A 27,985-nucleotide genomic window follows, 5' to 3' on the forward strand; every position below is an offset into this window, starting at 1 on the left:
ATGGAAGTGACCCTGAAAACAGAAGTGGAAGCTGGTGCCAGTGGTTTTAGTGTGATGGGTGGAGGAAATGAAGGACTATATATTAAAAAAGTACTTAAGGAATCTCCTGCTTCAAAAATATTTAGTCTGAGAGAAGGTACAGTCTGTATTTCTGTTTTGTTTGGGTTTTTTTTTAATATACCTTAAAATAATCAAGTATGTAGCTGTGTGTGCATATAGATACCTACATGATCTGTCATCTCTTTAGGTAATATAAATAGTAGGTCCCAAACCAATTAATATTATGTGTGACCTTGACCTGTCCACATTAATAGCTTCAAAGAACAGTTTCTTAAACAATAATTAAATGTGATTTTTTTTCTACTATTTAAAAAAAATATATATTTTTCACTGATACAATGAAAAGATACATAGAAAGTGTGTAGACAACTAAAATGAAAAAAAACCCCAACTCATAACATTTAGGAAGAACCTGCCTTTGATTCTTTCAAAAATAGTATGACACAAAACTACAATAAATAATTATTTAAACAAAACTCAGAAGTTCAAAGTCTAAATACTGAAAAATACTGTAAAAAACTTAGTTACTGTCAGGGTGGTCAGACTGGAGCAGGTTTTCCAGAGAGTTTGTGGAGTCACCATCTTTGCAAATATTCAGAACCTGACTGCACACAGATGTGAGTAACTGTCTGTAGCTGACCTTTCCCTGAGCAGGATAGTTGGACTAGATGATCTTCAAAGGTCCTTTCCAGTCTTAACTAGTCTGCAATTCTATTATGTGAACATCATTTTATATTTTTAATAAATGAAATACTATTTTTTAAATTATTAAACTTTAATACAAAAGAATTTGAAAAACTACAAGATATCACAAACTAATTAAGATTATGTCTGATTCCACTTGCAGGTGATCAACTTCTAAGTGCTACAATATTTTTCGATAATATCAAATATGAAGATGCACTCAAGATTCTCCAGTATTCTGAGCCATACAGAGTCCAATTCAGCCTCAAAAGAAAAATTACTGCGAAAGAAGAGCTAGAACACATTCACTCTACAGCCCAGTATAAAAAGGAAAGAATAAGCCAGGTAGATATTTGATTAATTTACAAAATTTCGATAACGCTGTAGTTGAGATAACACCACTGCCAAGGGAAGATGCTCCAAGCTGACCCTATCAGCAGCCGAGTGGCAGATCTTGGTGCAGGGACAGATTTTCTGAGGCAGGGGAATGCCAGGGCAGCAGCGAGACCCACCATGAGCCAGCAGCTCTCATGGGAGATGCTGACAAGACGTGGGCTTTGCCCAGGCAATGGTGACCATGCCTATAAAAAGCTGCCTAGAGAGCACCAGACACCAGGAGCACTGCCAACAGAATGGACAAATAGAATGGGACATGTCAGTTCACGCAGAAGGGTGCAGTCACCCTACCAGCTCAAGAGATTAGCTCAACTGGTGTTCATCACCGCTTCAGAAGTAGCCTTACTATGGTATATTATGCCCTTTCAGTACTTAAAAGGGGCCTGTAAGAAAGATAGGGACAGATGTTTTAGAACGTCCTGTTATAATAGGACAAGGGGTAATGGTTTTAAACTAAAAGAAGGGAGATTCAGGCTGCACATGAGGAAGAAATCTTTTACAATGAAAGTTGGTAAAACACTGGCCCAGGTTGCCCAGGGAGTTGGTGGATGCTTAATGCCTGGAAACACTCAAGGCCAGGCTGGACGGGGCTCTGAGCAACCTTATCTGGGTGACGGTGTTCCTGCTCATGGCAGGAGGCTGGACTAGATGACCTTTGAAGGTCCCTTCCAACCCAAACAATTCTGTGATTCTATGATCCTATGATAATGTGCTGTGTGGAAATAGACAAGAAAATACACACTTGTGTCTTCTGAAGACTTAGGTATCTCTCTTCATGAAGAGACAGAAATCCCAAACATTATTTGCAGCTTTATAAACATCCTGGGCAAAGACTACAGATTTTGTATAAAGCCACAACATTGTTTTAGGATAGAAAATAATTATTCTCTAGTGAGTCAGCAGTTTTTTGGTTAAGTGTCCACTGATACAATAGAACAGGCTTGGATAAGCTCTGCAATGTTTATATTAAGTATTTTCCAAAATGTAAAATATTAGTAAATATTTTTCTCAAAAGCTCATCAATTAAATTTGCTCTTAAAAATACCTGTTTAGTCACTGATACCTACATAGACGTGATCTGCTTATAGTTCTCCATCACATTCACAATTGTTTTTCTCTTCATATACATATGTAATATATATATTTGTACAGCCATATATAGATACATACAGAAACCTGTATTTGCTGCAATGTTTTGCAAAGAATATAAACCTGCAGAAATCCACATATTACAGTTACATAATCCATTTATTTTATGTAATTTCTGCCCAAATTATATATAACTTTTCAGGAATTTTTTACATAAAAAGTAGATATTGTGAATAAAAGGAACATTTGTCTAAATATTTTATAGTACGTATTTTATTTTGTATTGCATCTATATTTAGTTTAATTTTAATCTTCTGACTGTTATTTGTTCTTTCAGGAAAAGGAACTCAGTGAGACCATTCCTGAAGAAACACTGCATGTATCAGGAAAAGCTATTTCAGAAGAAGACAGGGAAACACTAATTGTAAGCCAAAGGGTAGGAAGAAGCAAGCGACCTAAAAAAGATCGGTTATCATGGCCAAAATTCCAGTCAATTAAAAATAAAAAGATACTGGGGCACAGAAGATCTCATAGTACATCAGATGCATATGAGCCTGCTATACAGGACATTTCTCCTACCAGCACAGACACCGAGTCTCAATTCCAACAAGAAGTCCATACCAAAGAAAAAAAAGCAAGCCAAAAGAAACTGAAGTTCCCTAGCATTGGATTCAAAATGCACAGATCCAAACCAGAAACACAAGACAAGCAAAAAAAAGAAATAAAAACTACACTGTTATCTGAAAGAGAAAAAATAGGTGAAGAAGATAGCAGCTTGGAAAATCCTGAAATACTAACTGTTGAATATACCACATCTCCTGCTTATGAAATTAAAACAGGGGAAGTCCAAGACATTTTAACAAAAGACTTAAAAGATATGAAAAATGGTATCCCATCTCATACTAAAATATGCCCTGAAGTTGAAATAAGCATTAAAAAAGACAAGGACAAGGAATCAACCGCAAAATTTACTGTACCTGAAGAACCACCTATATCAACACAAATTTCAAAGCCCAGCTTAGAAACACCTGATCTGAATGAAAGCCCAACTAAAAAATCACCGCAATCCTCAACAAAATCCCGAAAAAAGAAACAGAAAATAATAGGAGATAAAACAGAAGGAGAAAGTGAAATTAACATAGGCATGATGGGTCACACAGCACAAGGATCTATACAGGTAAAAGGTCTAGAAATAGGCACCGCTAAAGCAGAATTACACACAATATCTGACGCACTGGAAATAGGAGAAAAACAAGCAGAAGAAGACACAAAAATACTAATGACTCAGAAAACAAAAATGGAGGTTTTAATGCCCAAAATAAAAGAGCTAGAGACTGAAAACACCAAACCAGGAAGTGATGTTCCACATTCAGTACCAGAAAAAGCAGCCGTTAAAAGTTCAGAGGATGGCAGGAATTTGGATGTGAAAACTCAAATGCCTGATGCAGAATCAGAAGCAACTACTTGGAAAATACAAATGCCGTTATTCATAATGGACAAAACACTTAAAGCTGACATGGAAATACAAAAAGAAGAAAACACTGTTGAACCAGAAGATAACATCAAAAAGACACAGGCAGAAGATGAAGGTATGTCCACAAATGATAAGACGTTGAAGATGGACATAATGATGAAGAGAGCAGAAAAGGATACTGAAGGAAAAGAGAGCAAAGTCAGACTACCAAAGTTTAAAATGCCTACATTTACGTGGACAACAACAAAGGATGACAGAGGACAAAATGAAAGTCAGGGAGGTGAAAAGGAAGGAAGAGCAACATTAACAGAAAAAGGTGAAAAACTTTCCTCAAGGGAAAATGATTTGGATGAGAAAGAAGGAAACATACTTAGACAAACAGATCATGAAATAAAAAAGGAAGAATTCAACACACCTTCAGAAAAAAAAGAAGAAATATCTAAAATGGTGACAGTCACAGAAGAGGGCCTCGTGGTGGACCTGAAGTCTGACGTCCCAAGTACCAAAGCCGAAGAGGCCGGCTGGAAGGTGGAGAAGCCCTCCCTCAAAATGCCCAAAGCTGACATCAAAGCTCCCAAGGTGGACATCAGCCTCCCGTCTGTGGACGTCACCCTTCCCAAGGCCAGCGTCGACCTGCAGGCGCCCGAGGCATCCCTCACCCTGGAAGGGGAAGCCAAAGCCCCAGAGAAGGAGGCCACAAAGACCAAGGACGGCAAGTTCAAGATGCCCAAGTTCGGCATGCCTTCCTTTGGCTGGTCCAGCAGCAGAGAGGCCAAGGCCACCGTGGCCGCTGATGTGGACGTCAGCCTCAAGGAGCCCCACGTGACGGTGCCCTCGGGAACCGCCGAAGTCGATGTGACCCTGCCGGCGGCCGACATCCAAGCGCCCGCCGTGGAGGTGACCGTGGAGACGGCCGCCGCAGGAGAGGGCGAGAAAGGTCGATTCAAGATGCCCGACGTCAAGATGCCCAGCGTCAAGCTGCCCAAAGTCAAAGCTCCGCACGTGCAGGTCAGCCTGCCCAAGGCGGAGGTCTCCCTGCCCAAAGCCCAGGCCGAAGTCCAGGAGGGCGAAGTCGCCCTGCAGGGCCCCGATGCCGAAGGCGGCCTGGAGGTGGCTGCCGGCAAAGTGGAGGGCGGTGGCATGAAAATACACATGCCCAAAGTCAAGGTGCCCAGCGTGGCCTTCTCCAAGCCGACCGTCAAGGCTCCCAAAGTGGAGGCGGACGTCAGCCTGCCCAAAGTCGACGCCAGACTCGCAGAGCCCGAGCTCAAGGCCGGCGACGCTGACATCAGCATCGCGGACCCCGACGTCAAGCTGCCCTCCGTCGAAGGCTCCCTGGAGCTCCAGGCGCCCGACGTAGACCTCAAAGTGCCCACTGGCGAAGGATCCCTTGAGGGAGCCGAGCTGGAAGCCACGGGCCTGAAAGGGAAGCTGAAGCTGCCCAAGTTTGACAAGCCCAAATTCGGAGTGTCGCCTCCCAAGGTGGAAGGGCTGGAAGGCGAGGTCAGCCTGCCCAGCGCAGACGTTGACCTGCCCTCCGCCACCGTGACGGCGGCAGCCGACGTCCCCGGCGCCAAAGCCGAAGGGGCCGGCTGGAAGGTGGAGAAGCCCTCCCTCAAAATGCCCAAAGCTGACATCAAAGCTCCCAAGGTGGACATCAGCCTCCCGTCTGTGGACGTCACCCTTCCCAAGGCCAGCGTCGACCTGCAGGCGCCCGAGGCATCCCTCACCCTGGAAGGGGAAGCCAAAGCCCCAGAGAAGGAGGCCACAAAGACCAAGGACGGCAAGTTCAAGATGCCCAAGTTCGGCATGCCTTCCTTTGGCTGGTCCAGCAGCAGAGAGGCCAAGGCCACCGTGGCCGCTGATGTGGACGTCAGCCTCAAGGAGCCCCACGTGACGGTGCCCTCGGGAACCGCCGAAGTCGACGTGACCCTGCCGGCGGCCGACATCCAAGCGCCCGCCGTGGAGGTGACCGTGGAGACGGCCGCCGCAGGAGAGGGCGAGAAAGGTCGATTCAAGATGCCCGACGTCAAGATGCCCAGCGTCAAGCTGCCCAAAGTCAAAGCTCCGCACGTGCAGGTCAGCCTGTCCAAGGCGGAGGTCTCCCTGCCCAAAGCCCAGGCCGAAGTCCAGGAGGGCGAAGTCGCCCTGCAGGGCCCCGATGCCGAAGGCGGCCTGGAGGTGGCTGCCGGCAAAGTGGAGGGCGGTGGCATGAAAATACACATGCCCAAAGTCAAGGTGCCCAGCGTGGCCTTCTCCAAGCCGACCGTCAAGGCTCCCAAAGTGGAGGCGGACGTCAGCCTGCCCAAAGTCGACGCCAGCCTCCCAGAGGCCGAGCTCAAGGCCGGCGACGCTGACATCAGCATCGCGGACCCCGACGTCAAGCTGCCCTCCGTCGAAGGCTCCCTGGAGCTCCAGGCGCCCGACGTAGACCTCAAAGTGCCCACTGGCGAAGGATCCCTTGAGGGAGCCGAGCTGGAAGCCACGGGCCTGAAAGGGAAGCTGAAGCTGCCCAAGTTTGACAAGCCCAAATTCGGAGTGTCGCCTCCCAAGGTGGAAGGGCTGGAAGGCGAGGTCAGCCTGCCCAGCGCAGACGTCGACCTGCCCTCCGCCACCGTGACGGCGGCAGCCGACGTCCCCGGCGCCAAAGCCGAAGGGGCCGGCTGGAAGGTGGAGAAGCCCTCCCTCAAAATGCCCAAAGCTGACATCAAAGCTCCCAAGGTGGACATCAGCCTCCCGTCTGTGGACGTCACCCTTCCCAAGGCCAGCGTCGACCTGCAGGCGCCCGAGGCATCCCTCACCCTGGAAGGGGAAGCCAAAGCCCCAGAGAAGGAGGCCACAAAGACCAAGGACGGCAAGTTCAAGATGCCCAAGTTCGGCATGCCTTCCTTTGGCTGGTCCAGCAGCAGAGAGGCCAAGGCCACCGTGGCCGCTGATGTGGACGTCAGCCTCAAGGAGCCCCACGTGACGGTGCCCTCGGGAACCGCCGAAGTCGATGTGACCCTGCCGGTGGCCGACATCCAAGCGCCCGCCGTGGAGGTGACCGTGGAGACGGCCGCCGCAGGAGAGGGCGAGAAAGGTCGATTCAAGATGCCCGACGTCAAGATGCCCAGCGTCAAGCTGCCCAAAGTCAAAGCTCCGCATGTGCAGGTCAGCCTGCCCAAGGCGGAGGTCTCCCTGCCCAAAGCCCAGGCCGAAGTCCAGGAGGGCGAAGTCGCCCTGCAGGGCCCCGATGCCGAAGGCGGCCTGGAGGTGGCTGCCGGCAAAGTGGAGGGCGGTGGCATGAAAATACACATGCCCAAAGTCAAGGTGCCCAGCGTGGCCTTCTCCAAGCCGACCGTCAAGGCTCCCAAAGTGGAGGCGGACGTCAGCCTGCCCAAAGTCGACGCCAGACTCGCAGAGCCCGAGCTCAAGGCCGGCGACGCCGACATCAGCATCGCGGACCCCGACGTCAAGCTGCCCTCCGTCGAAGGCTCCCTGGAGCTCCAGGCGCCCGACGTAGACCTCAAAGTGCCCACTGGCGAAGGATCCCTTGAGGGAGCCGAGCTGGAAGCCACGGGCCTGAAAGGGAAGCTGAAGCTGCCCAAGTTTGACAAGCCCAAATTCGGAGTGTCGCCTCCCAAGGTGGAAGGGCTGGAAGGCGAGGTCAGCCTGCCCAGCGCAGACGTCGACCTGCCCTCCGCCACCGTGATGGCCGCAGCCGAAGTCCCCGGCGCCAAAGCCGAAGGGGCCGGCTGGAAGGTGGAGAAGCCCTCCCTCAAAATGCCCAAAGCTGACATCAAAGCTCCCAAGGTGGACATCAGCCTCCCGTCTGTGGACGTCACCCTTCCCAAGGCCAGCGTCGACCTGCAGGCGCCCGAGGCATCCCTCACCCTGGAAGGGGAAGCCAAAGCCCCAGAGAAGGAGGCCACAAAGACCAAGGACGGCAAGTTCAAGATGCCCAAGTTCGGCATGCCTTCCTTTGGCTGGTCCAGCAGCAGAGAGGCCAAGGCCACCGTGGCCGCTGATGTGGACGTCAGCCTCAAGGAGCCCCACGTGACGGTGCCCTCGGGAACCGCCGAAGTCGATGTGACCCTGCCGGCGGCCGACATCCAAGCGCCCGCCGTGGAGGTGACCGTGGAGACGGCCGCCGCAGGAGAGGGCGAGAAAGGTCGATTCAAGATGCCCGACGTCAAGATGCCCAGCGTCAAGCTGCCCAAAGTCAAAGCTCCGCACGTGCAGGTCAGCCTGCCCAAGGCGGAGGTCTCCCTGCCCAAAGCCCAGGCCGAAGTCCAGGAGGGCGAAGTCGCCCTGCAGGGCCCCGATGCCGAAGGCGGCCTGGAGGTGGCTGCCGGCAAAGTGGAGGGCGGTGGCATGAAAATACACATGCCCAAAGTCAAGGTGCCCAGCGTGGCCTTCTCCAAGCCGACCGTCAAGGCTCCCAAAGTGGAGGCGGACGTCAGCCTGCCCAAAGTCGACGCCAGACTCGCAGAGCCCGAGCTCAAGGCCGGCGACGCCGACATCAGCATCGCGGACCCCGACGTCAAGCTGCCCTCCGTCGAAGGCTCCCTGGAGCTCCAGGCGCCCGACGTAGACCTCAAAGTGCCCACTGGCGAAGGATCCCTTGAGGGAGCCGAGCTGGAAGCCACGGGCCTGAAAGGGAAGCTGAAGCTGCCCAAGTTTGACAAGCCCAAATTCGGAGTGTCGCCTCCCAAGGTGGAAGGGCTGGAAGGCGAGGTCAGCCTGCCCAGCGCAGACGTTGACCTGCCCTCCGCCACCATGACGGCGGCAGCCGACGTCCCCGGCGCCAAAGCCGAAGGGGCCGGCTGGAAGGTGGAGAAGCCCTCCCTCAAAATGCCCAAAGCTGACATCAAAGCTCCCAAGGTGGACATCAGCCTCCCGTCTGTGGACGTCACCCTTCCCAAGGCCAGCGTCGACCTGCAGGCGCCCGAGGCATCCCTCACCCTGGAAGGGGAAGCCAAAGCCCCAGAGAAGGAGGCCACAAAGACCAAGGACGGCAAGTTCAAGATGCCCAAGTTCGGCATGCCTTCCTTTGGCTGGTCCAGCAGCAGAGAGGCCAAGGCCACCGTGGCCGCTGATGTGGACGTCAGCCTCAAGGAGCCCCACGTGACGGTGCCCTCGGGAACCGCCGAAGTCGACGTGACCCTGCCGGCGGCCGACATCCAAGCGCCCGCCGTGGAGGTGACCGTGGAGACGGCCGCCGCAGGAGAGGGCGAGAAAGGTCGATTCAAGATGCCCGACGTCAAGATGCCCAGCGTCAAGCTGCCCAAAGTCAAAGCTCCGCACGTGCAGGTCAGCCTGTCCAAGGCGGAGGTCTCCCTGCCCAAAGCCCAGGCCGAAGTCCAGGAGGGCGAAGTCGCCCTGCAGGGCCCCGATGCCGAAGGCGGCCTGGAGGTGGCTGCCGGCAAAGTGGAGGGCGGTGGCATGAAAATACACATGCCCAAAGTCAAGGTGCCCAGCGTGGCCTTCTCCAAGCCGACCGTCAAGGCTCCCAAAGTGGAGGCGGACGTCAGCCTGCCCAAAGTCGACGCCAGCCTCCCAGAGGCCGAGCTCAAGGCCGGCGACGCTGACATCAGCATCGCGGACCCCGACGTCAAGCTGCCCTCCGTCGAAGGCTCCCTGGAGCTCCAGGCGCCCGACGTAGACCTCAAAGTGCCCACTGGCGAAGGATCCCTTGAGGGAGCCGAGCTGGAAGCCACGGGCCTGAAAGGGAAGCTGAAGCTGCCCAAGTTTGACAAGCCCAAATTCGGAGTGTCGCCTCCCAAGGTGGAAGGGCTGGAAGGCGAGGTCAGCCTGCCCAGCGCAGACGTCGACCTGCCCTCCGCCACCGTGACGGCGGCAGCCGACGTCCCCGGCGCCAAAGCCGAAGGGGCCGGCTGGAAGGTGGAGAAGCCCTCCCTCAAAATGCCCAAAGCTGACATCAAAGCTCCCAAGGTGGACATCAGCCTCCCGTCTGTGGACGTCACCCTTCCCAAGGCCAGCGTCGACCTGCAGGCGCCCGAGGCATCCCTCACCCTGGAAGGGGAAGCCAAAGCCCCAGAGAAGGAGGCCACAAAGACCAAGGACGGCAAGTTCAAGATGCCCAAGTTCGGCATGCCTGCCTTTGGCTGGTCCAGCAGCAGAGAGGCCAAGGCCACCGTGGCCGCTGATGTGGACGTCAGCCTCAAGGAGCCCCACGTGACGGTGCCCTCGGGAACCGCCGAAGTCGATGTGACCCTGCCGGTGGCCGACATCCAAGCGCCCGCCGTGGAGGTGACCGTGGAGACGGCCGCCGCAGGAGAGGGCGAGAAAGGTCGATTCAAGATGCCCGACGTCAAGATGCCCAGCGTCAAGCTGCCCAAAGTCAAAGCTCCGCATGTGCAGGTCAGCCTGCCCAAGGCGGAGGTCTCCCTGCCCAAAGCCCAGGCCGAAGTCCAGGAGGGCGAAGTCGCCCTGCAGGGCCCCGATGCCGAAGGCGGCCTGGAGGTGGCTGCCGGCAAAGTGGAGGGCGGTGGCATGAAAATACACATGCCCAAAGTCAAGGTGCCCAGCGTGGCCTTCTCCAAGCCGACCGTCAAGGCTCCCAAAGTGGAGGCGGACGTCAGCCTGCCCAAAGTCGACGCCAGCCTCCCAGAGGCCGAGCTCAAGGCCGGCGACGCCGACATCAGCATCGCGGACCCCGACGTCAAGCTGCCCTCCGTCGAAGGCTCCCTGGAGCTCCAGGCGCCCGACGTAGACCTCAAAGTGCCCACTGGCGAAGGATCCCTTGAGGGAGCCGAGCTGGAAGCCACGGGCCTGAAAGGGAAGCTGAAGCTGCCCAAGTTTGACAAGCCCAAATTCGGAGTGTCGCCTCCCAAGGTGGAAGGGCTGGAAGGCGAGGTCAGCCTGCCCAGCGCAGACGTCGACCTGCCCTCCGCCACCGTGACGGCGGCAGCCGAAGTCCCCGGCGCCAAAGCCGAAGGGGCCGGCTGGAAGGTGGAGAAGCCCTCCCTCAAAATGCCCAAAGCTGACATCAAAGCTCCCAAGGTGGACATCAGCCTCCCGTCTGTGGACGTCACCCTTCCCAAGGCCAGCGTCGACCTGCAGGCGCCCGAGGCATCCCTCACCCTGGAAGGGGAAGCCAAAGCCCCAGAGAAGGAGGCCACAAAGACCAAGGACGGCAAGTTCAAGATGCCCAAGTTCGGCATGCCTTCCTTTGGCTGGTCCAGCAGCAGAGAGGCCAAGGCCACCGTGGCCGCTGATGTGGACGTCAGCCTCAAGGAGCCCCACGTGACGGTGCCCTCGGGAACCGCCGAAGTCGATGTGACCCTGCCGGCGGCCGACATCCAAGCGCCCGCCGTGGAGGTGACCGTGGAGACGGCCGCCGCAGGAGAGGGCGAGAAAGGTCGATTCAAGATGCCCGACGTCAAGATGCCCAGCGTCAAGCTGCCCAAAGTCAAAGCTCCGCACGTGCAGGTCAGCCTGCCCAAGGCGGAGGTCTCCCTGCCCAAAGCCCAGGCCGAAGTCCAGGAGGGCGAAGTCGCCCTGCAGGGCCCCGATGCCGAAGGCGGCCTGGAGGTGGCTGCCGGCAAAGTGGAGGGCGGTGGCATGAAAATACACATGCCCAAAGTCAAGGTGCCCAGCGTGGCCTTCTCCAAGCCGACCGTCAAGGCTCCCAAAGTGGAGGCGGACGTCAGCCTGCCCAAAGTCGACGCCAGACTCGCAGAGCCCGAGCTCAAGGCCGGCGACGCCGACATCAGCATCGCGGACCCCGACGTCAAGCTGCCCTCCGTCGAAGGCTCCCTGGAGCTCCAGGCGCCCGACGTAGACCTCAAAGTGCCCACTGGCGAAGGATCCCTTGAGGGAGCCGAGCTGGAAGCCACGGGCCTGAAAGGGAAGCTGAAGCTGCCCAAGTTTGACAAGCCCAAATTCGGAGTGTCGCCTCCCAAGGTGGAAGGGCTGGAAGGCGAGGTCAGCCTGCCCAGCGCAGACGTTGACCTGCCCTCCGCCACCGTGACGGCGGCAGCCGACGTCCCCGGCGCCAAAGCCGAAGGGGCCGGCTGGAAGGTGGAGAAGCCCTCCCTCAAAATGCCCAAAGCTGACATCAAAGCTCCCAAGGTGGACATCAGCCTCCCGTCTGTGGACGTCACCCTTCCCAAGGCCAGCGTCGACCTGCAGGCGCCCGAGGCATCCCTCACCCTGGAAGGGGAAGCCAAAGCCCCAGAGAAGGAGGCCACAAAGACCAAGGACGGCAAGTTCAAGATGCCCAAGTTCGGCATGCCTTCCTTTGGCTGGTCCAGCAGCAGAGAGGCCAAGGCCACCGTGGCCGCTGATGTGGACGTCAGCCTCAAGGAGCCCCACGTGACGGTGCCCTCGGGAACCGCCGAAGTCGACGTGACCCTGCCGGCGGCCGACATCCAAGCGCCCGCCGTGGAGGTGACCGTGGAGACGGCCGCCGCAGGAGAGGGCGAGAAAGGTCGATTCAAGATGCCCGACGTCAAGATGCCCAGCGTCAAGCTGCCCAAAGTCAAAGCTCCGCATGTGCAGGTCAGCCTGCCCAAGGCGGAGGTCTCCCTGCCCAAAGCCCAGGCCGAAGTCCAGGAGGGCGAAGTCGCCCTGCAGGGCCCCGATGCCGAAGGCGGCCTGGAGGTGGCTGCCGGCAAAGTGGAGGGCGGTGGCATGAAAATACACATGCCCAAAGTCAAGGTGCCCAGCGTGGCCTTCTCCAAGCCGACCGTCAAGGCTCCCAAAGTGGAGGCGGACGTCAGCCTGCCCAAAGTCGACGCCAGACTCGCAGAGCCCGAGCTCAAGGCCGGCGACGCCGACATCAGCATCGCGGACCCCGACGTCAAGCTGCCCTCCGTCGAAGGCTCCCTGGAGCTCCAGGCGCCCGACGTAGACCTCAAAGTGCCCACTGGCGAAGGATCCCTTGAGGGAGCCGAGCTGGAAGCCACGGGCCTGAAAGGGAAGCTGAAGCTGCCCAAGTTTGACAAGCCCAAATTCGGAGTGTCGCCTCCCAAGGTGGAAGGGCTGGAAGGCGAGGTCAGCCTGCCCAGCGCAGACGTTGACCTGCCCTCCGCCACCATGACGGCGGCAGCCGACGTCCCCGGCGCCAAAGCCGAAGGGGCCGGCTGGAAGGTGGAGAAGCCCTCCCTCAAAATGCCCAAAGCTGACATCAAAGCTCCCAAGGTGGACATCAGCCTCCCGTCTGTGGACGTCACCCTTCCCAAGGCCAGCGTCGACCTGCAGGCGCCCGAGGCATCCCTCACCCTGGAAGGGGAAGCCAAAGCCCCAGAGAAGGAGGCCACAAAGACCAAGGACGGCAAGTTCAAGATGCCCAAGTTCGGCATGCCTTCCTTTGGCTGGTCCAGCAGCAGAGAGGCCAAGGCCACCGTGGCCGCTGATGTGGACGTCAGCCTCAAGGAGCCCCACGTGACGGTGCCCTCGGGAACCGCCGAAGTCGACGTGACCCTGCCGGCGGCCGACATCCAAGCGCCCGCCGTGGAGGTGACCGTGGAGACGGCCGCCGCAGGAGAGGGCGAGAAAGGTCGATTCAAGATGCCCGACGTCAAGATGCCCAGCGTCAAGCTGCCCAAAGTCAAAGCTCCGCACGTGCAGGTCAGCCTGTCCAAGGCGGAGGTCTCCCTGCCCAAAGCCCAGGCCGAAGTCCAGGAGGGCGAAGTCGCCCTGCAGGGCCCCGATGCCGAAGGCGGCCTGGAGGTGGCTGCCGGCAAAGTGGAGGGCGGTGGCATGAAAATACACATGCCCAAAGTCAAGGTGCCCAGCGTGGCCTTCTCCAAGCCGACCGTCAAGGCTCCCAAAGTGGAGGCGGACGTCAGCCTGCCCAAAGTCGACGCCAGCCTCCCAGAGGCCGAGCTCAAGGCCGGCGACGCTGACATCAGCATCGCGGACCCCGACGTCAAGCTGCCCTCCGTCGAAGGCTCCCTGGAGCTCCAGGCGCCCGACGTAGACCTCAAAGTGCCCACTGGCGAAGGATCCCTTGAGGGAGCCGAGCTGGAAGCCACGGGCCTGAAAGGGAAGCTGAAGCTGCCCAAGTTTGACAAGCCCAAATTCGGAGTGTCGCCTCCCAAGGTGGAAGGGCTGGAAGGCGAGGTCAGCCTGCCCAGCGCAGACGTCGACCTGCCCTCCGCCACCGTGACGGCGGCAGCCGACGTCCCCGGCGCCAAAGCCGAAGGGGCCGGCTGGAAGGTGGAGAAGCCCTCCCTCAAAATGCCCAAAGCTGACATCAAAGCTCCCAAGGTGGACATCAGCCTCCCGTCTGTGGACGTCACCCTTCCCAAGGCCAGCGTCGACCTGCAGGCGCCCGAGGCATCCCTCACCCTGGAAGGGGAAGCCAAAGCCCCAGAGAAGGAGGCCACAAAGACCAAGGACGGCAAGTTCAAGATGCCCAAGTTCGGCATGCCTGCCTTTGGCTGGTCCAGCAGCAGAGAGGCCAAGGCCACCGTGGCCGCTGATGTGGACGTCAGCCTCAAGGAGCCCCACGTGACGGTGCCCTCGGGAACCGCCGAAGTCGATGTGACCCTGCCGGTGGCCGACATCCAAGCGCCCGCCGTGGAGGTGACCGTGGAGACGGCCGCCGCAGGAGAGGGCGAGAAAGGTCGATTCAAGATGCCCGACGTCAAGATGCCCAGCGTCAAGCTGCCCAAAGTCAAAGCTCCGCATGTGCAGGTCAGCCTGCCCAAGGCGGAGGTCTCCCTGCCCAAAGCCCAGGCCGAAGTCCAGGAGGGCGAAGTCGCCCTGCAGGGCCCCGATGCCGAAGGCGGCCTGGAGGTGGCTGCCGGCAAAGTGGAGGGCGGTGGCATGAAAATACACATGCCCAAAGTCAAGGTGCCCAGCGTGGCCTTCTCCAAGCCGACCGTCAAGGCTCCCAAAGTGGAGGCGGACGTCAGCCTGCCCAAAGTCGACGCCAGCCTCCCAGAGGCCGAGCTCAAGGCCGGCGACGCCGACATCAGCATCGCGGACCCCGACGTCAAGCTGCCCTCCGTCGAAGGCTCCCTGGAGCTCCAGGCGCCCGACGTAGACCTCAAAGTGCCCACTGGCGAAGGATCCCTTGAGGGAGCCGAGCTGGAAGCCACGGGCCTGAAAGGGAAGCTGAAGCTGCCCAAGTTTGACAAGCCCAAATTCGGAGTGTCGCCTCCCAAGGTGGAAGGGCTGGAAGGCGAGGTCAGCCTGCCCAGCGCAGACGTTGACCTGCCCTCCGCCACCGTGACGGCGGCAGCCGACGTCCCCGGCGCCAAAGCCGAAGGGGCCGGCTGGAAGGTGGAGAAGCCCTCCCTCAAAATGCCCAAAGCTGACATCAAAGCTCCCAAGGTGGACATCAGCCTCCCGTCTGTGGACGTCACCCTTCCCAAGGCCAGCGTCGACCTGCAGGCGCCCGAGGCATCCCTCACCCTGGAAGGGGAAGCCAAAGCCCCAGAGAAGGAGGCCACAAAGACCAAGGACGGCAAGTTCAAGATGCCCAAGTTCGGCATGCCTGCCTTTGGCTGGTCCAGCAGCAGAGAGGCCAAGGCCACCGTGGCCGCTGATGTGGACGTCAGCCTCAAGGAGCCCCACGTGACGGTGCCCTCGGGAACCGCCGAAGTCGATGTGACCCTGCCGGTGGCCGACATCCAAGCGCCCGCCGTGGAGGTGACCGTGGAGACGGCCGCCGCAGGAGAGGGCGAGAAAGGTCGATTCAAGATGCCCGACGTCAAGATGCCCAGCGTCAAGCTGCCCAAAGTCAAAGCTCCGCATGTGCAGGTCAGCCTGCCCAAGGCGGAGGTCTCCCTGCCCAAAGCCCAGGCCGAAGTCCAGGAGGGCGAAGTCGCCCTGCAGGGCCCCGATGCCGAAGGCGGCCTGGAGGTGGCTGCCGGCAAAGTGGAGGGCGGTGGCATGAAAATACACATGCCCAAAGTCAAGGTGCCCAGCGTGGCCTTCTCCAAGCCGACCGTCAAGGCTCCCAAAGTGGAGGCGGACGTCAGCCTGCCCAAAGTCGACGCCAGCCTCCCAGAGGCCGAGCTCAAGGCCGGCGACGCCGACATCAGCATCGCGGACCCCGACGTCAAGCTGCCCTCCGTCGAAGGCTCCCTGGAGCTCCAGGCGCCCGACGTAGACCTCAAAGTGCCCACTGGCGAAGGATCCCTTGAGGGAGCCGAGCTGGAAGCCACGGGCCTGAAAGGGAAGCTGAAGCTGCCCAAGTTTGACAAGCCCAAATTCGGAGTGTCGCCTCCCAAGGTGGAAGGGCTGGAAGGCGAGGTCAGCCTGCCCAGCGCAGACGTCGACCTGCCCTCCGCCACCGTGACGGCGGCAGCCGAAGTCCCCGGCGCCAAAGCCGAAGGGGCCGGCTGGAAGGTGGAGAAGCCCTCCCTCAAAATGCCCAAAGCTGACATCAAAGCTCCCAAGGTGGACATCAGCCTCCCGTCTGTGGACGTCACCCTTCCCAAGGCCAGCGTCGACCTGCAGGCGCCCGAGGCATCCCTCACCCTGGAAGGGGAAGCCAAAGCCCCAGAGAAGGAGGCCACAAAGACCAAGGACGGCAAGTTCAAGATGCCCAAGTTCGGCATGCCTTCCTTTGGCTGGTCCAGCAGCAGAGAGGCCAAGGCCACCGTGGCCGCTGATGTGGACGTCAGCCTCAAGGAGCCCCACGTGACGGTGCCCTCGGGAACCGCCGAAGTCGATGTGACCCTGCCGGCGGCCGACATCCAAGCGCCCGCCGTGGAGGTGACCGTGGAGACGGCCGCCGCAGGAGAGGGCGAGAAAGGTCGATTCAAGATGCCCGACGTCAAGATGCCCAGCGTCAAGCTGCCCAAAGTCAAAGCTCCGCACGTGCAGGTCAGCCTGCCCAAGGCGGAGGTCTCCCTGCCCAAAGCCCAGGCCGAAGTCCAGGAGGGCGAAGTCGCCCTGCAGGGCCCCGATGCCGAAGGCGGCCTGGAGGTGGCTGCCGGCAAAGTGGAGGGCGGTGGCATGAAAATACACATGCCCAAAGTCAAGGTGCCCAGCGTGGCCTTCTCCAAGCCGACCGTCAAGGCTCCCAAAGTGGAGGCGGACGTCAGCCTGCCCAAAGTCGACGCCAGACTCGCAGAGCCCGAGCTCAAGGCCGGCGACGCCGACATCAGCATCGCGGACCCCGACGTCAAGCTGCCCTCCGTCGAAGGCTCCCTGGAGCTCCAGGCGCCCGACGTAGACCTCAAAGTGCCCACTGGCGAAGGATCCCTTGAGGGAGCCGAGCTGGAAGCCACGGGCCTGAAAGGGAAGCTGAAGCTGCCCAAGTTTGACAAGCCCAAATTCGGAGTGTCGCCTCCCAAGGTGGAAGGGCTGGAAGGCGAGGTCAGCCTGCCCAGCGCAGACGTTGACCTGCCCTCCGCCACCGTGACGGCGGCAGCCGACGTCCCCGGCGCCAAAGCCGAAGGGGCCGGCTGGAAGGTGGAGAAGCCCTCCCTCAAAATGCCCAAAGCTGACATCAAAGCTCCCAAGGTGGACATCAGCCTCCCGTCTGTGGACGTCACCCTTCCCAAGGCCAGCGTCGACCTGCAGGCGCCCGAGGCATCCCTCACCCTGGAAGGGGAAGCCAAAGCCCCAGAGAAGGAGGCCACAAAGACCAAGGACGGCAAGTTCAAGATGCCCAAGTTCGGCATGCCTTCCTTTGGCTGGTCCAGCAGCAGAGAGGCCAAGGCCACCGTGGCCGCTGATGTGGACGTCAGCCTCAAGGAGCCCCACGTGACGGTGCCCTCGGGAACCGCTGAAGTCGACGTGACCCTGCCGGCGGCCGACATCCAAGCGCCCGCCGTGGAGGTGACCGTGGAGACGGCCGCCGCAGGAGAGGGCGAGAAAGGTCGATTCAAGATGCCCGACGTCAAGATGCCCAGCGTCAAGCTGCCCAAAGTCAAAGCTCCGCATGTGCAGGTCAGCCTGCCCAAGGCGGAGGTCTCCCTGCCCAAAGCCCAGGCCGAAGTCCAGGAGGGCGAAGTCGCCCTGCAGGGCCCCGATGCCGAAGGCGGCCTGGAGGTGGCTGCCGGCAAAGTGGAGGGCGGTGGCATGAAAATACACATGCCCAAAGTCAAGGTGCCCAGCGTGGCCTTCTCCAAGCCGACCGTCAAGGCTCCCAAAGTGGAGGCGGACGTCAGCCTGCCCAAAGTCGACGCCAGACTCGCAGAGCCCGAGCTCAAGGCCGGCGACGCCGACATCAGCATCGCGGACCCCGACGTCAAGCTGCCCTCCGTCGAAGGCTCCCTGGAGCTCCAGGCGCCCGACGTAGACCTCAAAGTGCCCACTGGCGAAGGATCCCTTGAGGGAGCCGAGCTGGAAGCCACGGGCCTGAAAGGGAAGCTGAAGCTGCCCAAGTTTGACAAGCCCAAATTCGGAGTGTCGCCTCCCAAGGTGGAAGGGCTGGAAGGCGAGGTCAGCCTGCCCAGCGCAGACGTCGACCTGCCCTCCGCCACCGTGACGGCGGCAGCCGAAGTCCCCGGCGCCAAAGCCGAAGGGGCCGGCTGGAAGGTGGAGAAGCCCTCCCTCAAAATGCCCAAAGCTGACATCAAAGCTCCCAAGGTGGACATCAGCCTCCCGTCTGTGGACGTCACCCTTCCCAAGGCCAGCGTCGACCTGCAGGCGCCCGAGGCATCCCTCACCCTGGAAGGGGAAGCCAAAGCCCCAGAGAAGGAGGCCACAAAGACCAAGGACGGCAAGTTCAAGATGCCCAAGTTCGGCATGCCTTCCTTTGGCTGGTCCAGCAGCAGAGAGGCCAAGGCCACCGTGGCCGCTGATGTGGACGTCAGCCTCAAGGAGCCCCACGTGACGGTGCCCTCAGGAACCGCCGAAGTCGACGTGACCCTGCCGGCGGCCGACATCCAAGCGCCCGCCGTGGAGGTGACCGTGGAGACGGCCGCCGCAGGAGAGGGCGAGAAAGGTCGATTCAAGATGCCCGACGTCAAGATGCCCAGCGTCAAGCTGCCCAAAGTCAAAGCTCCGCACGTGCAGGTCAGCCTGCCCAAGGCGGAGGTCTCCCTGCCCAAAGCCCAGGCCGAAGTCCAGGAGGGCGAAGTCGCCCTGCAGGGCCCCGATGCCGAAGGCGGCCTGGAGGTGGCTGCCGGCAAAGTGGAGGGCGGTGGCATGAAAATACACATGCCCAAAGTCAAGGTGCCCAGCGTGGCCTTCTCCAAGCCGACCGTCAAGGCTCCCAAAGTGGAGGCGGACGTCAGCCTGCCCAAAGTCGACGCCAGCCTCCCAGAGGCCGAGCTCAAGGCCGGCGACGCCGACATCAGCATCGCGGACCCCGACGTCAAGCTGCCCTCCGTCGAAGGCTCCCTGGAGCTCCAGACGCCCGACGTAGACCTCAAAGTGCCCACTGGCGAAGGATCCCTTGAGGGAGCCGAGCTGGAAGCCACGGGCCTGAAAGGGAAGCTGAAGCTGCCCAAGTTTGACAAGCCCAAATTCGGAGTGTCGCCTCCCAAGGTGGAAGGGCTGGAAGGCGAGGTCAGCCTGCCCAGCGCAGACGTCGACCTGCCCTCCGCCACCGTGACGGCGGCAGCCGAAGTCCCCGGCGCCAAAGCCGAAGGGGCCGGCTGGAAGGTGGAGGAGCTCTCCCTCAAAATGCCCAAAGCTGACATCAAAGCTCCCAAGGTGGACATCAGCCTCCCGTCTGTGGACGTCACCCTTCCCAAGGCCAGCGTCGACCTGCAGGCGCCCGAGGCATCCCTCACCCTGGAAGGGGAAGCCAAAGCCCCAGAGAAGGAGGCCACAAAGACCAAGGACGGCAAGTTCAAGATGCCCAAGTTCGGCATGCCTTCCTTTGGCTGGTCCAGCAGCAGAGAGGCCAAGGCCACCGTGGCCGCTGATGTGGACGTCAGCCTCAAGGAGCCCCACGTGACGGTGCCCTCGGGAACCGCTGAAGTCGACGTGACCCTGCCGGCGGCCGACATCCAAGCGCCCGCCGTGGAGGTGACCGTGGAGACGGCTGCCGCAGGAGAGGGCGAGAAAGGTCGATTCAAGATGCCCGACGTCAAGATGCCCAGCGTCAAGCTGCCCAAAGTCAAAGCTCCGCACGTGCAGGTCAGCCTGCCCAAGGCGGAGGTCTCCCTGCCCAAAGCCCAGGCCGAAGTCCAGGAGGGCGAAGTCGCCCTGCAGGGCCCCGATGCCGAAGGCGGCCTGGAGGTGGCTGCCGGCAAAGTGGAGGGCGGTGGCATGAAAATACACATGCCCAAAGTCAAGGTGCCCAGCGTGGCCTTCTCCAAGCCGACCGTCAAGGCTCCCAAAGTGGAGGCGGACGTCAGCCTGCCCAAAGTCGACGCCAGCCTCCCAGAGGCCGAGCTCAAGGCCGGCGACGCCGACATCAGCATCGCGGCCCCCGACGTCAAGCTGCCCTCCGTCGAAGGCTCCCTGGAGCTCCAGGCGCCCGACGTAGACCTCAAAGTGCCCTCTGGCGAAGGCTCCCTTGAGGGAGCCGAGCTGGAAGCCACGGGCCTGAAAGGGAAGCTGAAGCTGCCCAAGTTTGACAAGCCCAAATTCGGAGTGTCGCCTCCCAAGGTGGAAGGGCTGGAAGGCGGGGTCAGCCTGCCCAGCGCAGACGTCGACCTGCCCTCCGCCACCGTGACGGCCGCAGCCGAAGTCCCCGGCGCCAAAGCCGAAGGGGCCGGCTGGAAGGTGGAGAAGCCCTCCCTCAAAATGCCCAAAGCTGACATCAAAGCTCCCAAGGTGGACATCAGCCTCCCGTCTGTGGACGTCACCCTTCCCAAGGCCAGCGTCGACCTGCAGGCGCCCGAGGCATCCCTCACCCTGGAAGGGGAAGCCAAAGCCCCAGAGAAGGAGGCCACAAAGACCAAGGACGGCAAGTTCAAGATGCCCAAGTTCGGCATGCCTTCCTTTGGCTGGTCCAGCAGCAGAGAGGCCAAGGCCACCGTGGCCGCTGATGTGGACGTCAGCCTCAAGGAGCCCCACGTGACGGTGCCCTCGGGAACCGCCGAAGTCGACGTGACCCTGCCGGCGGCCGACATCCAAGCGCCCGCCGTGGAGGTGACCGTGGAGACGGCCGCCGCAGGAGAGGGCGAGAAAGGTCGATTCAAGATGCCCGACGTCAAGATGCCCAGCGTCAAGCTGCCCAAAGTCAAAGCTCCGCACGTGCAGGTCAGCCTGCCCAAGGCGGAGGTCTCCCTGCCCAAAGCCCAGGCCGAAGTCCAGGAGGGCGAAGTCGCCCTGCAGGGCCCCGATGCCGAAGGCGGCCTGGAGGTGGCTGCCGGCAAAGTGGAGGGCGGTGGCATGAAAATACACATGCCCAAAGTCAAGGTGCCCAGCGTGGCCTTCTCCAAGCCGACCGTCAAGGCTCCCAAAGTGGAGGCGGACGTCAGCCTGCCCAAAGTCGACGCCAGACTCGCAGAGCCCGAGCTCAAGGCCGGCGACGCCGACATCAGCATCGCGGCCCCCGACGTCAAGCTGCCCTCCGTCGAAGGCTCCCTGGAGCTCCAGGCGCCCGACGTAGACCTCAAAGTGCCCACTGGCGAAGGATCCCTTGAGGGAGCCGAGCTGGAAGCCACGGGCCTGAAAGGGAAGCTGAAGCTGCCCAAGTTTGACAAGCCCAAATTCGGAGTGTCGCCTCCCAAGGTGGAAGGGCTGGAAGGCGAGGTCAGCCTGCCCAGCGCAGACGTTGACCTGCCCTCCGCCACCGTGACGGCGGCAGCCGACGTCCCCGGCGCCAAAGCCGAAGGGGCCGGCTGGAAGGTGGAGAAGCCCTCCCTCAAAATGCCCAAAGCTGACATCAAAGCTCCCAAGGTGGACATCAGCCTCCCGTCTGTGGACGTCACCCTTCCCAAGGCCAGCGTCGACCTGCAGGCGCCCGAGGCATCCCTCACCCTGGAAGGGGAAGCCAAAGCCCCAGAGAAGGAGGCCACAAAGACCAAGGACGGCAAGTTCAAGATGCCCAAGTTCGGCATGCCTTCCTTTGGCTGGTCCAGCAGCAGAGAGGCCAAGGCCACCGTGGCCGCTGATGTGGACGTCAGCCTCAAGGAGCCCCACGTGACGGTGCCCTCGGGAACCGCCGAAGTCGACGTGACCCTGCCGGCGGCCGACATCCAAGCGCCCGCCGTGGAGGTGACCGTGGAGACGGCCGCCGCAGGAGAGGGCGAGAAAGGTCGATTCAAGATGCCCGACGTCAAGATGCCCAGCGTCAAGCTGCCCAAAGTCAAAGCTCCGCACGTGCAGGTCAGCCTGCCCAAGGCGGAGGTCTCCCTGCCCAAAGCCCAGGCCGAAGTCCAGGAGGGCGAAGTCGCCCTGCAGGGCCCCGATGCCGAAGGCGGCCTGGAGGTGGCTGCCGGCAAAGTGGAGGGCGGTGGCATGAAAATACACATGCCCAAAGTCAAGGTGCCCAGCGTGGCCTTCTCCAAGCCGACCGTCAAGGCTCCCAAAGTGGAGGCGGACGTCAGCCTGCCCAAAGTCGACGCCAGCCTCCCAGAGGCCGAGCTCAAGGCCGGCGACGCTGACATCAGCATCGCGGACCCCGACGTCAAGCTGCCCTCCGTCGAAGGCTCCCTGGAGCTCCAGGCGCCCGACGTAGACCTCAAAGTGCCCACTGGCGAAGGATCCCTTGAGGGAGCCGAGCTGGAAGCCACGGGCCTGAAAGGGAAGCTGAAGCTGCCCAAGTTTGACAAGCCCAAATTCGGAGTGTCGCCTCCCAAGGTGGAAGGGCTGGAAGGCGGGGTCAGCCTGCCCAGCGCAGACGTCGACCTGCCCTCCGCCACCGTGACGGCGGCAGCCGAAGTCCCCGGCGCCAAAGCCGAAGGGGCCGGCTGGAAGGTGGAGAAGCCCTCCCTCAAAATGCCCAAAGCTGACATCAAAACTCCCAAGGTGGACATCAGCCTCCCGTCTGTGGACGTCACCCTTCCCAAGGCCAGCGTCGACCTGCAGGCGCCCGAGGCATCCCTCACCCTGGAAGGGGAAGCCAAAGCCCCAGAGAAGGAGGCCACAAAGACCAAGGACGGCAAGTTCAAGATGCCCAAGTTCGGCATGCCTTCCTTTGGCTGGTCCAGCAGCAGAGAGGCCAAGGCCACCGTGGCCGCTGATGTGGACGTCAGCCTCAAGGAGCCCCACGTGACGGTGCCCTCGGGAACCGCCGAAGTCGACGTGACCCTGCCGGCGACTGACATTCAACCACCTTCTTTTGATGTTGTCATAGATTCTTCTTCTGGAAAGGGGAATGACTTGGTTAAAACTAAATCTTCTATATTTAGAATCCCTAAGGTTTCACTTTCTAAAAGTTCCAAAGGTGAGATTCTGAGTCCATCTGCTGTTGATGTTTCTGTGTCAGAAAGCGTTCGTTGTTCAATAGCAGAGGAATCTCCTGCTGTTGTTTCAGGCAGCATTGAATCTAAATTTCTTCTTGACAATAAGGGAGATAGTGCCTCTAAAAATACTAAATTCAGAATTCCTAGCTTGGGTTTTTCCAAAGTTGATGTCAGTTCTTCTAAAATTGAACAGGAATCCCCATTACCAAAAGGGGATATTACTCTTACTAAATATAAAATTAATGTAGCAGAATGTGAGTCAACAGTATCGTCTCTTGCTGATGAGAATCTTTCAGTAACAGATTTTGAATTTGTAAACGAAGATAGTTCTTTGGAGCAAGGAACTCTCAAGCCAGGAATTAAAATACCAGCTTCTGAAATATCTTTACATGACACAGAGATTACAGTTAAAATTCCCAAATTTCGAAAACCAAAATTTGGAATTTCTTGGTCTAAGGGAAAACCATCAGGAACTGATGTTGGTTCCAAAGTGGAATCTGAAATTTCCAAGTGTAGGGTAACATCTGATATGACTGATGCTGATATTGAAAAAACAACTTCAAGCCTTGATGCTGAATTAGGTGTAAATATTCACAAGCCTGAATCTGTTCTGGATGCACCAAAGCTGGATATCAGTCTCCCATCAACGGAAGTTACCATGCCAAAATTAGAAGTGGATTTCCATGGCGCAGATATAGAGTGCAAGGCAGAACAGGAAGTAGTTTCAGGAGAGAAAGACAATGAGGAGAAAGAAAACAAATTTAAAACATCAAAATTCAAACTACCTTCATTTAGTTGGTCACCAAAGAAAGAAGCTGTTGCTCCTTCTGAAGATGAGGGACATCGGGAAGAACTCACCTCAGATATTCAAATAATTGAAGGCTCCCTTGAGGTGAAGAGTCCTGACACAAGTGTTGAAAGAACACCAAGTGAAATTGCTGTGGGTGATGTAGAAACAAAAATTGAAGGTTCTGAAGGGAAAATAAAAATGCCTAAATTCCATATCCCAAAGTTGGGAATTACACATTCAAAAGGGAAAGTTTCAGAAAAGGATGTAAGCAAATCCAAATCAGAAGTCAAGGTTCCCCAACTAAAAGCAACAGTAGAAACAGCTGACATTGCTGTTGAAGCACTAAATTTGGAGGTGGCATGTGGTGCAGGAACAGAAACTTACAGTCCTAAAATCAAAATGACCAAAGATGACAATAAGGTATCAGAGGCTGATCTTCATCTCCCATCAACTGACATTGCTATTCCAAAACCAGACAGTGATATTCAGGATTTAGATGCAGCACTAAAAATCAAAGGGGAAATAAAGCAAGATGGAGAGGGAGAAGAGAAAGAAGGACATTTCAAAATGCCAAAATTTAAACTTCCATCCTTCAGTTGGTCACCAAAGAAGGAAGCAAGTGTTAAACCAGATTCTGGAGCAAATTTGGAAGATCCTAAACTTGCTACAGTGTCAGGCAGTACAGACACAGAAGTGAGAGGAACTGCAACTGATGATCAAGGTACTGGACCAGCCCTTGATCTGGAAATATCTGCAGGAAAAGGTGAACAAAAAAGTCCAATTAAAAAGCCTCAATTCGTCATGCCTAAAATTTCACTCTCCAAGATCAAGGTTCCTAAATCTCAGACACATTCACCAAAAGTTGAAGCTGATGCTTCTGTTCCTAAAACAGAAAGAGAGGATGATGATTCAATACAGATACCTGATATAGAAAGAAGTTATTCCAAAAGGACAGAAGAAGGGGCACAAATAAGCATTAAACCGGCTGATGTTAAGATCCCTACTGTGGACTTTTCCAAAAAAGAAACGGGAGCTTTCCAAACTGAAATGGGAATCAGCTCAGCAAAGACTGAAGCTGCTCTGCCTTCCTCAGAAGGGAGTTTTCAACAGGTTGTCCTAAAATCGAGTTCTACCAATGAAGATACCATCCAAAAAACAGGTATTAAGTTACACAAAGGAGAAGCTTCAATTGAACTGGGGAGCCCTGAAATAGCAACAGAAATATCATCAGTTGTGGATGAAAGAAAGATGAAATTGGAAGGTCCTGAAGGGAAGATTAAAATGCCCAAATTTCAGAAGCCGAAGTTTGGAATCTCCCTAACAAAAGGGAAGGGCCCAGAGACAGAGATCAGGTCTCCAAAAACAGAAGCTGAACCACCCCAGCTAAAAATGACAAACGAAATTGCTGATATTGCTGTGGGAGTTCCAGCATCAGAACTTACATCTGATATGTCAGATCCTGGATTAGGTGTTTGTAAGACAAAAACACCCCAAGTTCCGACAGCTGGCATTGAAGCTCCAAAGGGAGAAATAAGCCCCACGTCACTGTCTAAATCGATGACAGAGGGAGCTATTGAGAGCCTTGAGGACAAAAAAATCAAATTAAAAGAACATGAAATAAAAGCTGAAGAAGTTCAGACAGAAGAACATCAGGGATGGTTCAAAATGCCAAAATTCAGAATACCTACATTTGGAAGGACATCCTTAAAGGAAAAAAAAGGTGATGCTGATATTGAAAAAAGTATGGAAAAAGCTCAGGCAGGCATTCCCTCTGCTGAAGTACAAACTGAAACAAGTATTCCCGAAAATACCTTCTCATTACCACATGCACTTGCTGAAATTACTATTGGAAAAGAAGGGATTCCAAAATTAAGGGATACTGTGAAGAGTTCTGATGTTAGCTTGCCAAAGGTGGAAGGAGATATTCCATTATCTGCAGAAGGAACAGATCGTAAAGTAAATATTCCAAAAACTGAAACTTACGCAGATATAGTTAAGCACGGTGCTGAAGGGCAAACAACGCACACTTCAGAATTCACAGTGTCTTCAGCAGAATTGTCTAAATCATACGTAAGTGCTTCAGAAATTACCGATGACAACAGCTTAACAAATAGGTTTCCCACGTGTACTCTGACTCTGCAAGAGGAAAAAGTCAAATCACAGGATACGAAAGTCCCAAAGGTAGAAAGTTCCACTAAGCTAGAGACTTCAGGAGTAGGATGCAAACCATCAGCAGCTGAAATTACTCTGAAAGCAACACAGGAGAAAATAGATGTTAGTCTTCCAAAGGAAGTGCTAGATATTCAAAATCAAGAAGCAGTTATTAAAACAGGAAAGATAAAGGGCGAGATGAAAACTGTAGGAAAGGACAGCGAAGGAAGCGAATTAAAAAGACCTACATGTGAATGGTCTACAACAAAGGGATCAGAAGAGGGTGCTTATGTTACAGCTAAACTGGAAGATCTGAAGGTAGAAGTTCCAACACTGAAGATGGATGTTAAAATTGCCAGAATAGATCCTGAAATGAAATTTCAAGTGAAAAGTGTTGAAAAGGACATGTCTGCAGGGGTGGAAGTGCAAGTAGAAGATGGAGCAGAAACAAGTAAAATTAAAATACACAAGTTTAAGATTCCAAAGTTCGGAGTGTTGCATCCAGAAGTGAAGGATTTTGAAAATTATATCAATTTGCCGAAGTCAGGAGCTGATTCAGTATCTAAAACTGAACCAGGCACAGCAGAAATGCAGTTTCAAAAATCAGAAGGATCTGTTGGCCTGAAAAGTCCAGCTCTAGATAATGTGGAAGTGTCTGACAGAATAACAGTGGAAACAGTGGACAAATCACAAGGTGGCCCAGAAGTAAATATAAAATTTCCCAAACTAAAAATACCAAGATTCACTTTCAAAGCTCTCCCAGCTGAAGCTGATGTTTCAGTGTCAACAGTGGTAACAGATCCAAAGGGATCTAGTGCTGACATTGAAGTAGTGCAACTGCAAGCAAGCTCTGCTGTACCTGAAGGAACACCAGAGGCTCTAGGGGGTGGCATTCAAAAAGCAAAAGGCAAAATTCTCACACTGACAGAACCTGACATTAAAACAGCACAGATGACTACTACCATAGAGTCCTCCCTTTCAAATGCAAGACAAGACGTTCATTGGTCATATATAGACGGTCAAGAAGTAAGTGAGAAAGTAGAACCTGAACATGTTGCTATTGAAAGGTGTGAGATTTACACTACTGAAATACTGAAAGAATCAGAGATTCTCTCATCAGAAGTCAAAACTGCTACTTTGGGATTCTCATTGCTCAAGGTAAAGTTGCCTGAATCACATAGCAACTTAGAAGTGCTAGTCCAGCAGCCATTGTCGACAGAAGATGATTCAGTGAGCAAACCTAAAGGTGCTGATGAAAGCTTTGGAGTAGCAGCACAGAGGATTGGCAGTGCTGAACTTAAACTGTCTGACAAACTACATGGTGAGCCTGAAGAATCTAGTGGAGAAATAAGTTTGCCAAAGTTAAAACCACTTGCAGTTGAAGTAAAGCCTTCCAGTAAACTTGAAGAGACTTGTCCTGATAAGTCACCAGAGGGAATAACTGCAGGTCCTCTCTCTAAAGATGTGGATGTAGCTGAAGGGCTAGAAGATGGAGAAAAAGACATAGCAAATGAAAAAGAGAAGACTGATAGTAAAAGATCTCCTGGAAGATTCAAATTTTGGGTTCCAAGTATTGGATTTTCATCTTCTGGTGATGAAACAAGCACAGATGCAAAAATAGAAGTAAAAAAGACAGTTCCAGAAGATGTGAAACCTGCTGACACATCAGATAATGATTCTTCTAAGCAAACTGAAAAAACTGGATGGTTTAGATTTCCCAAGCTTGGTTTCACATCTCCTTCCAAAAAGGCGAAGACTGTTGCCAAAGAAGAGGTGGGTCATAAAGAGGGAAGAATCTCAGATGAAGATAGCCCATCAGATAAACCTGATGTGTTTTTTGATGCCCAAGAAAGCTTATCACCTAAAGAAACAACAGAGGGTGAAAATGTTGAAACTGATGGGGCCTCACCCAGTGTTCCAGTTTCTCGAACTATCGTGACATCTTCAGCAAGAACTGAACTAATCTTGTTGGAAGAAGGAAAAGATAGTCAATCTAATACTCCTGGAGATAAAACCAAATGAAGATTGTATTTTCTGATACCTCAATGAAAATCTACATGTACAGAAAATAATGTTTTCTTAATTCTCTCATAACTGAATATTAAACAAAACCCCAAG

The 27,985-nt window shown here is 56.0% G+C and overlaps 1 protein-coding gene across 1 annotated transcript; it reads left to right on the forward strand.

The window, feature by feature from the left end:
* On the forward strand, positions 1–27,889 carry AHNAK2 (AHNAK nucleoprotein 2; the record flags this gene model as incomplete). The annotated part of the gene is made up of 5 exons (XM_080344615.1): positions 1–136; positions 908–1,089; positions 2,567–3,983; positions 4,125–20,551; positions 22,688–27,889. 5 exons carry the CDS (start codon positions 1–3, stop codon positions 27,887–27,889), a joined length of 23,364 nt encoding a protein of 7,787 aa, XP_080200741.1.
* Between the last annotated feature and the right edge of the window lie 96 nt (positions 27,890–27,985).

This window comes from Nesoenas mayeri, assembly GCF_963082525.1.
Source record: "Nesoenas mayeri genome assembly, chromosome: 5".
In the NCBI taxonomy this organism is placed as follows: domain Eukaryota; kingdom Metazoa; phylum Chordata; class Aves; order Columbiformes; family Columbidae; genus Nesoenas; species Nesoenas mayeri.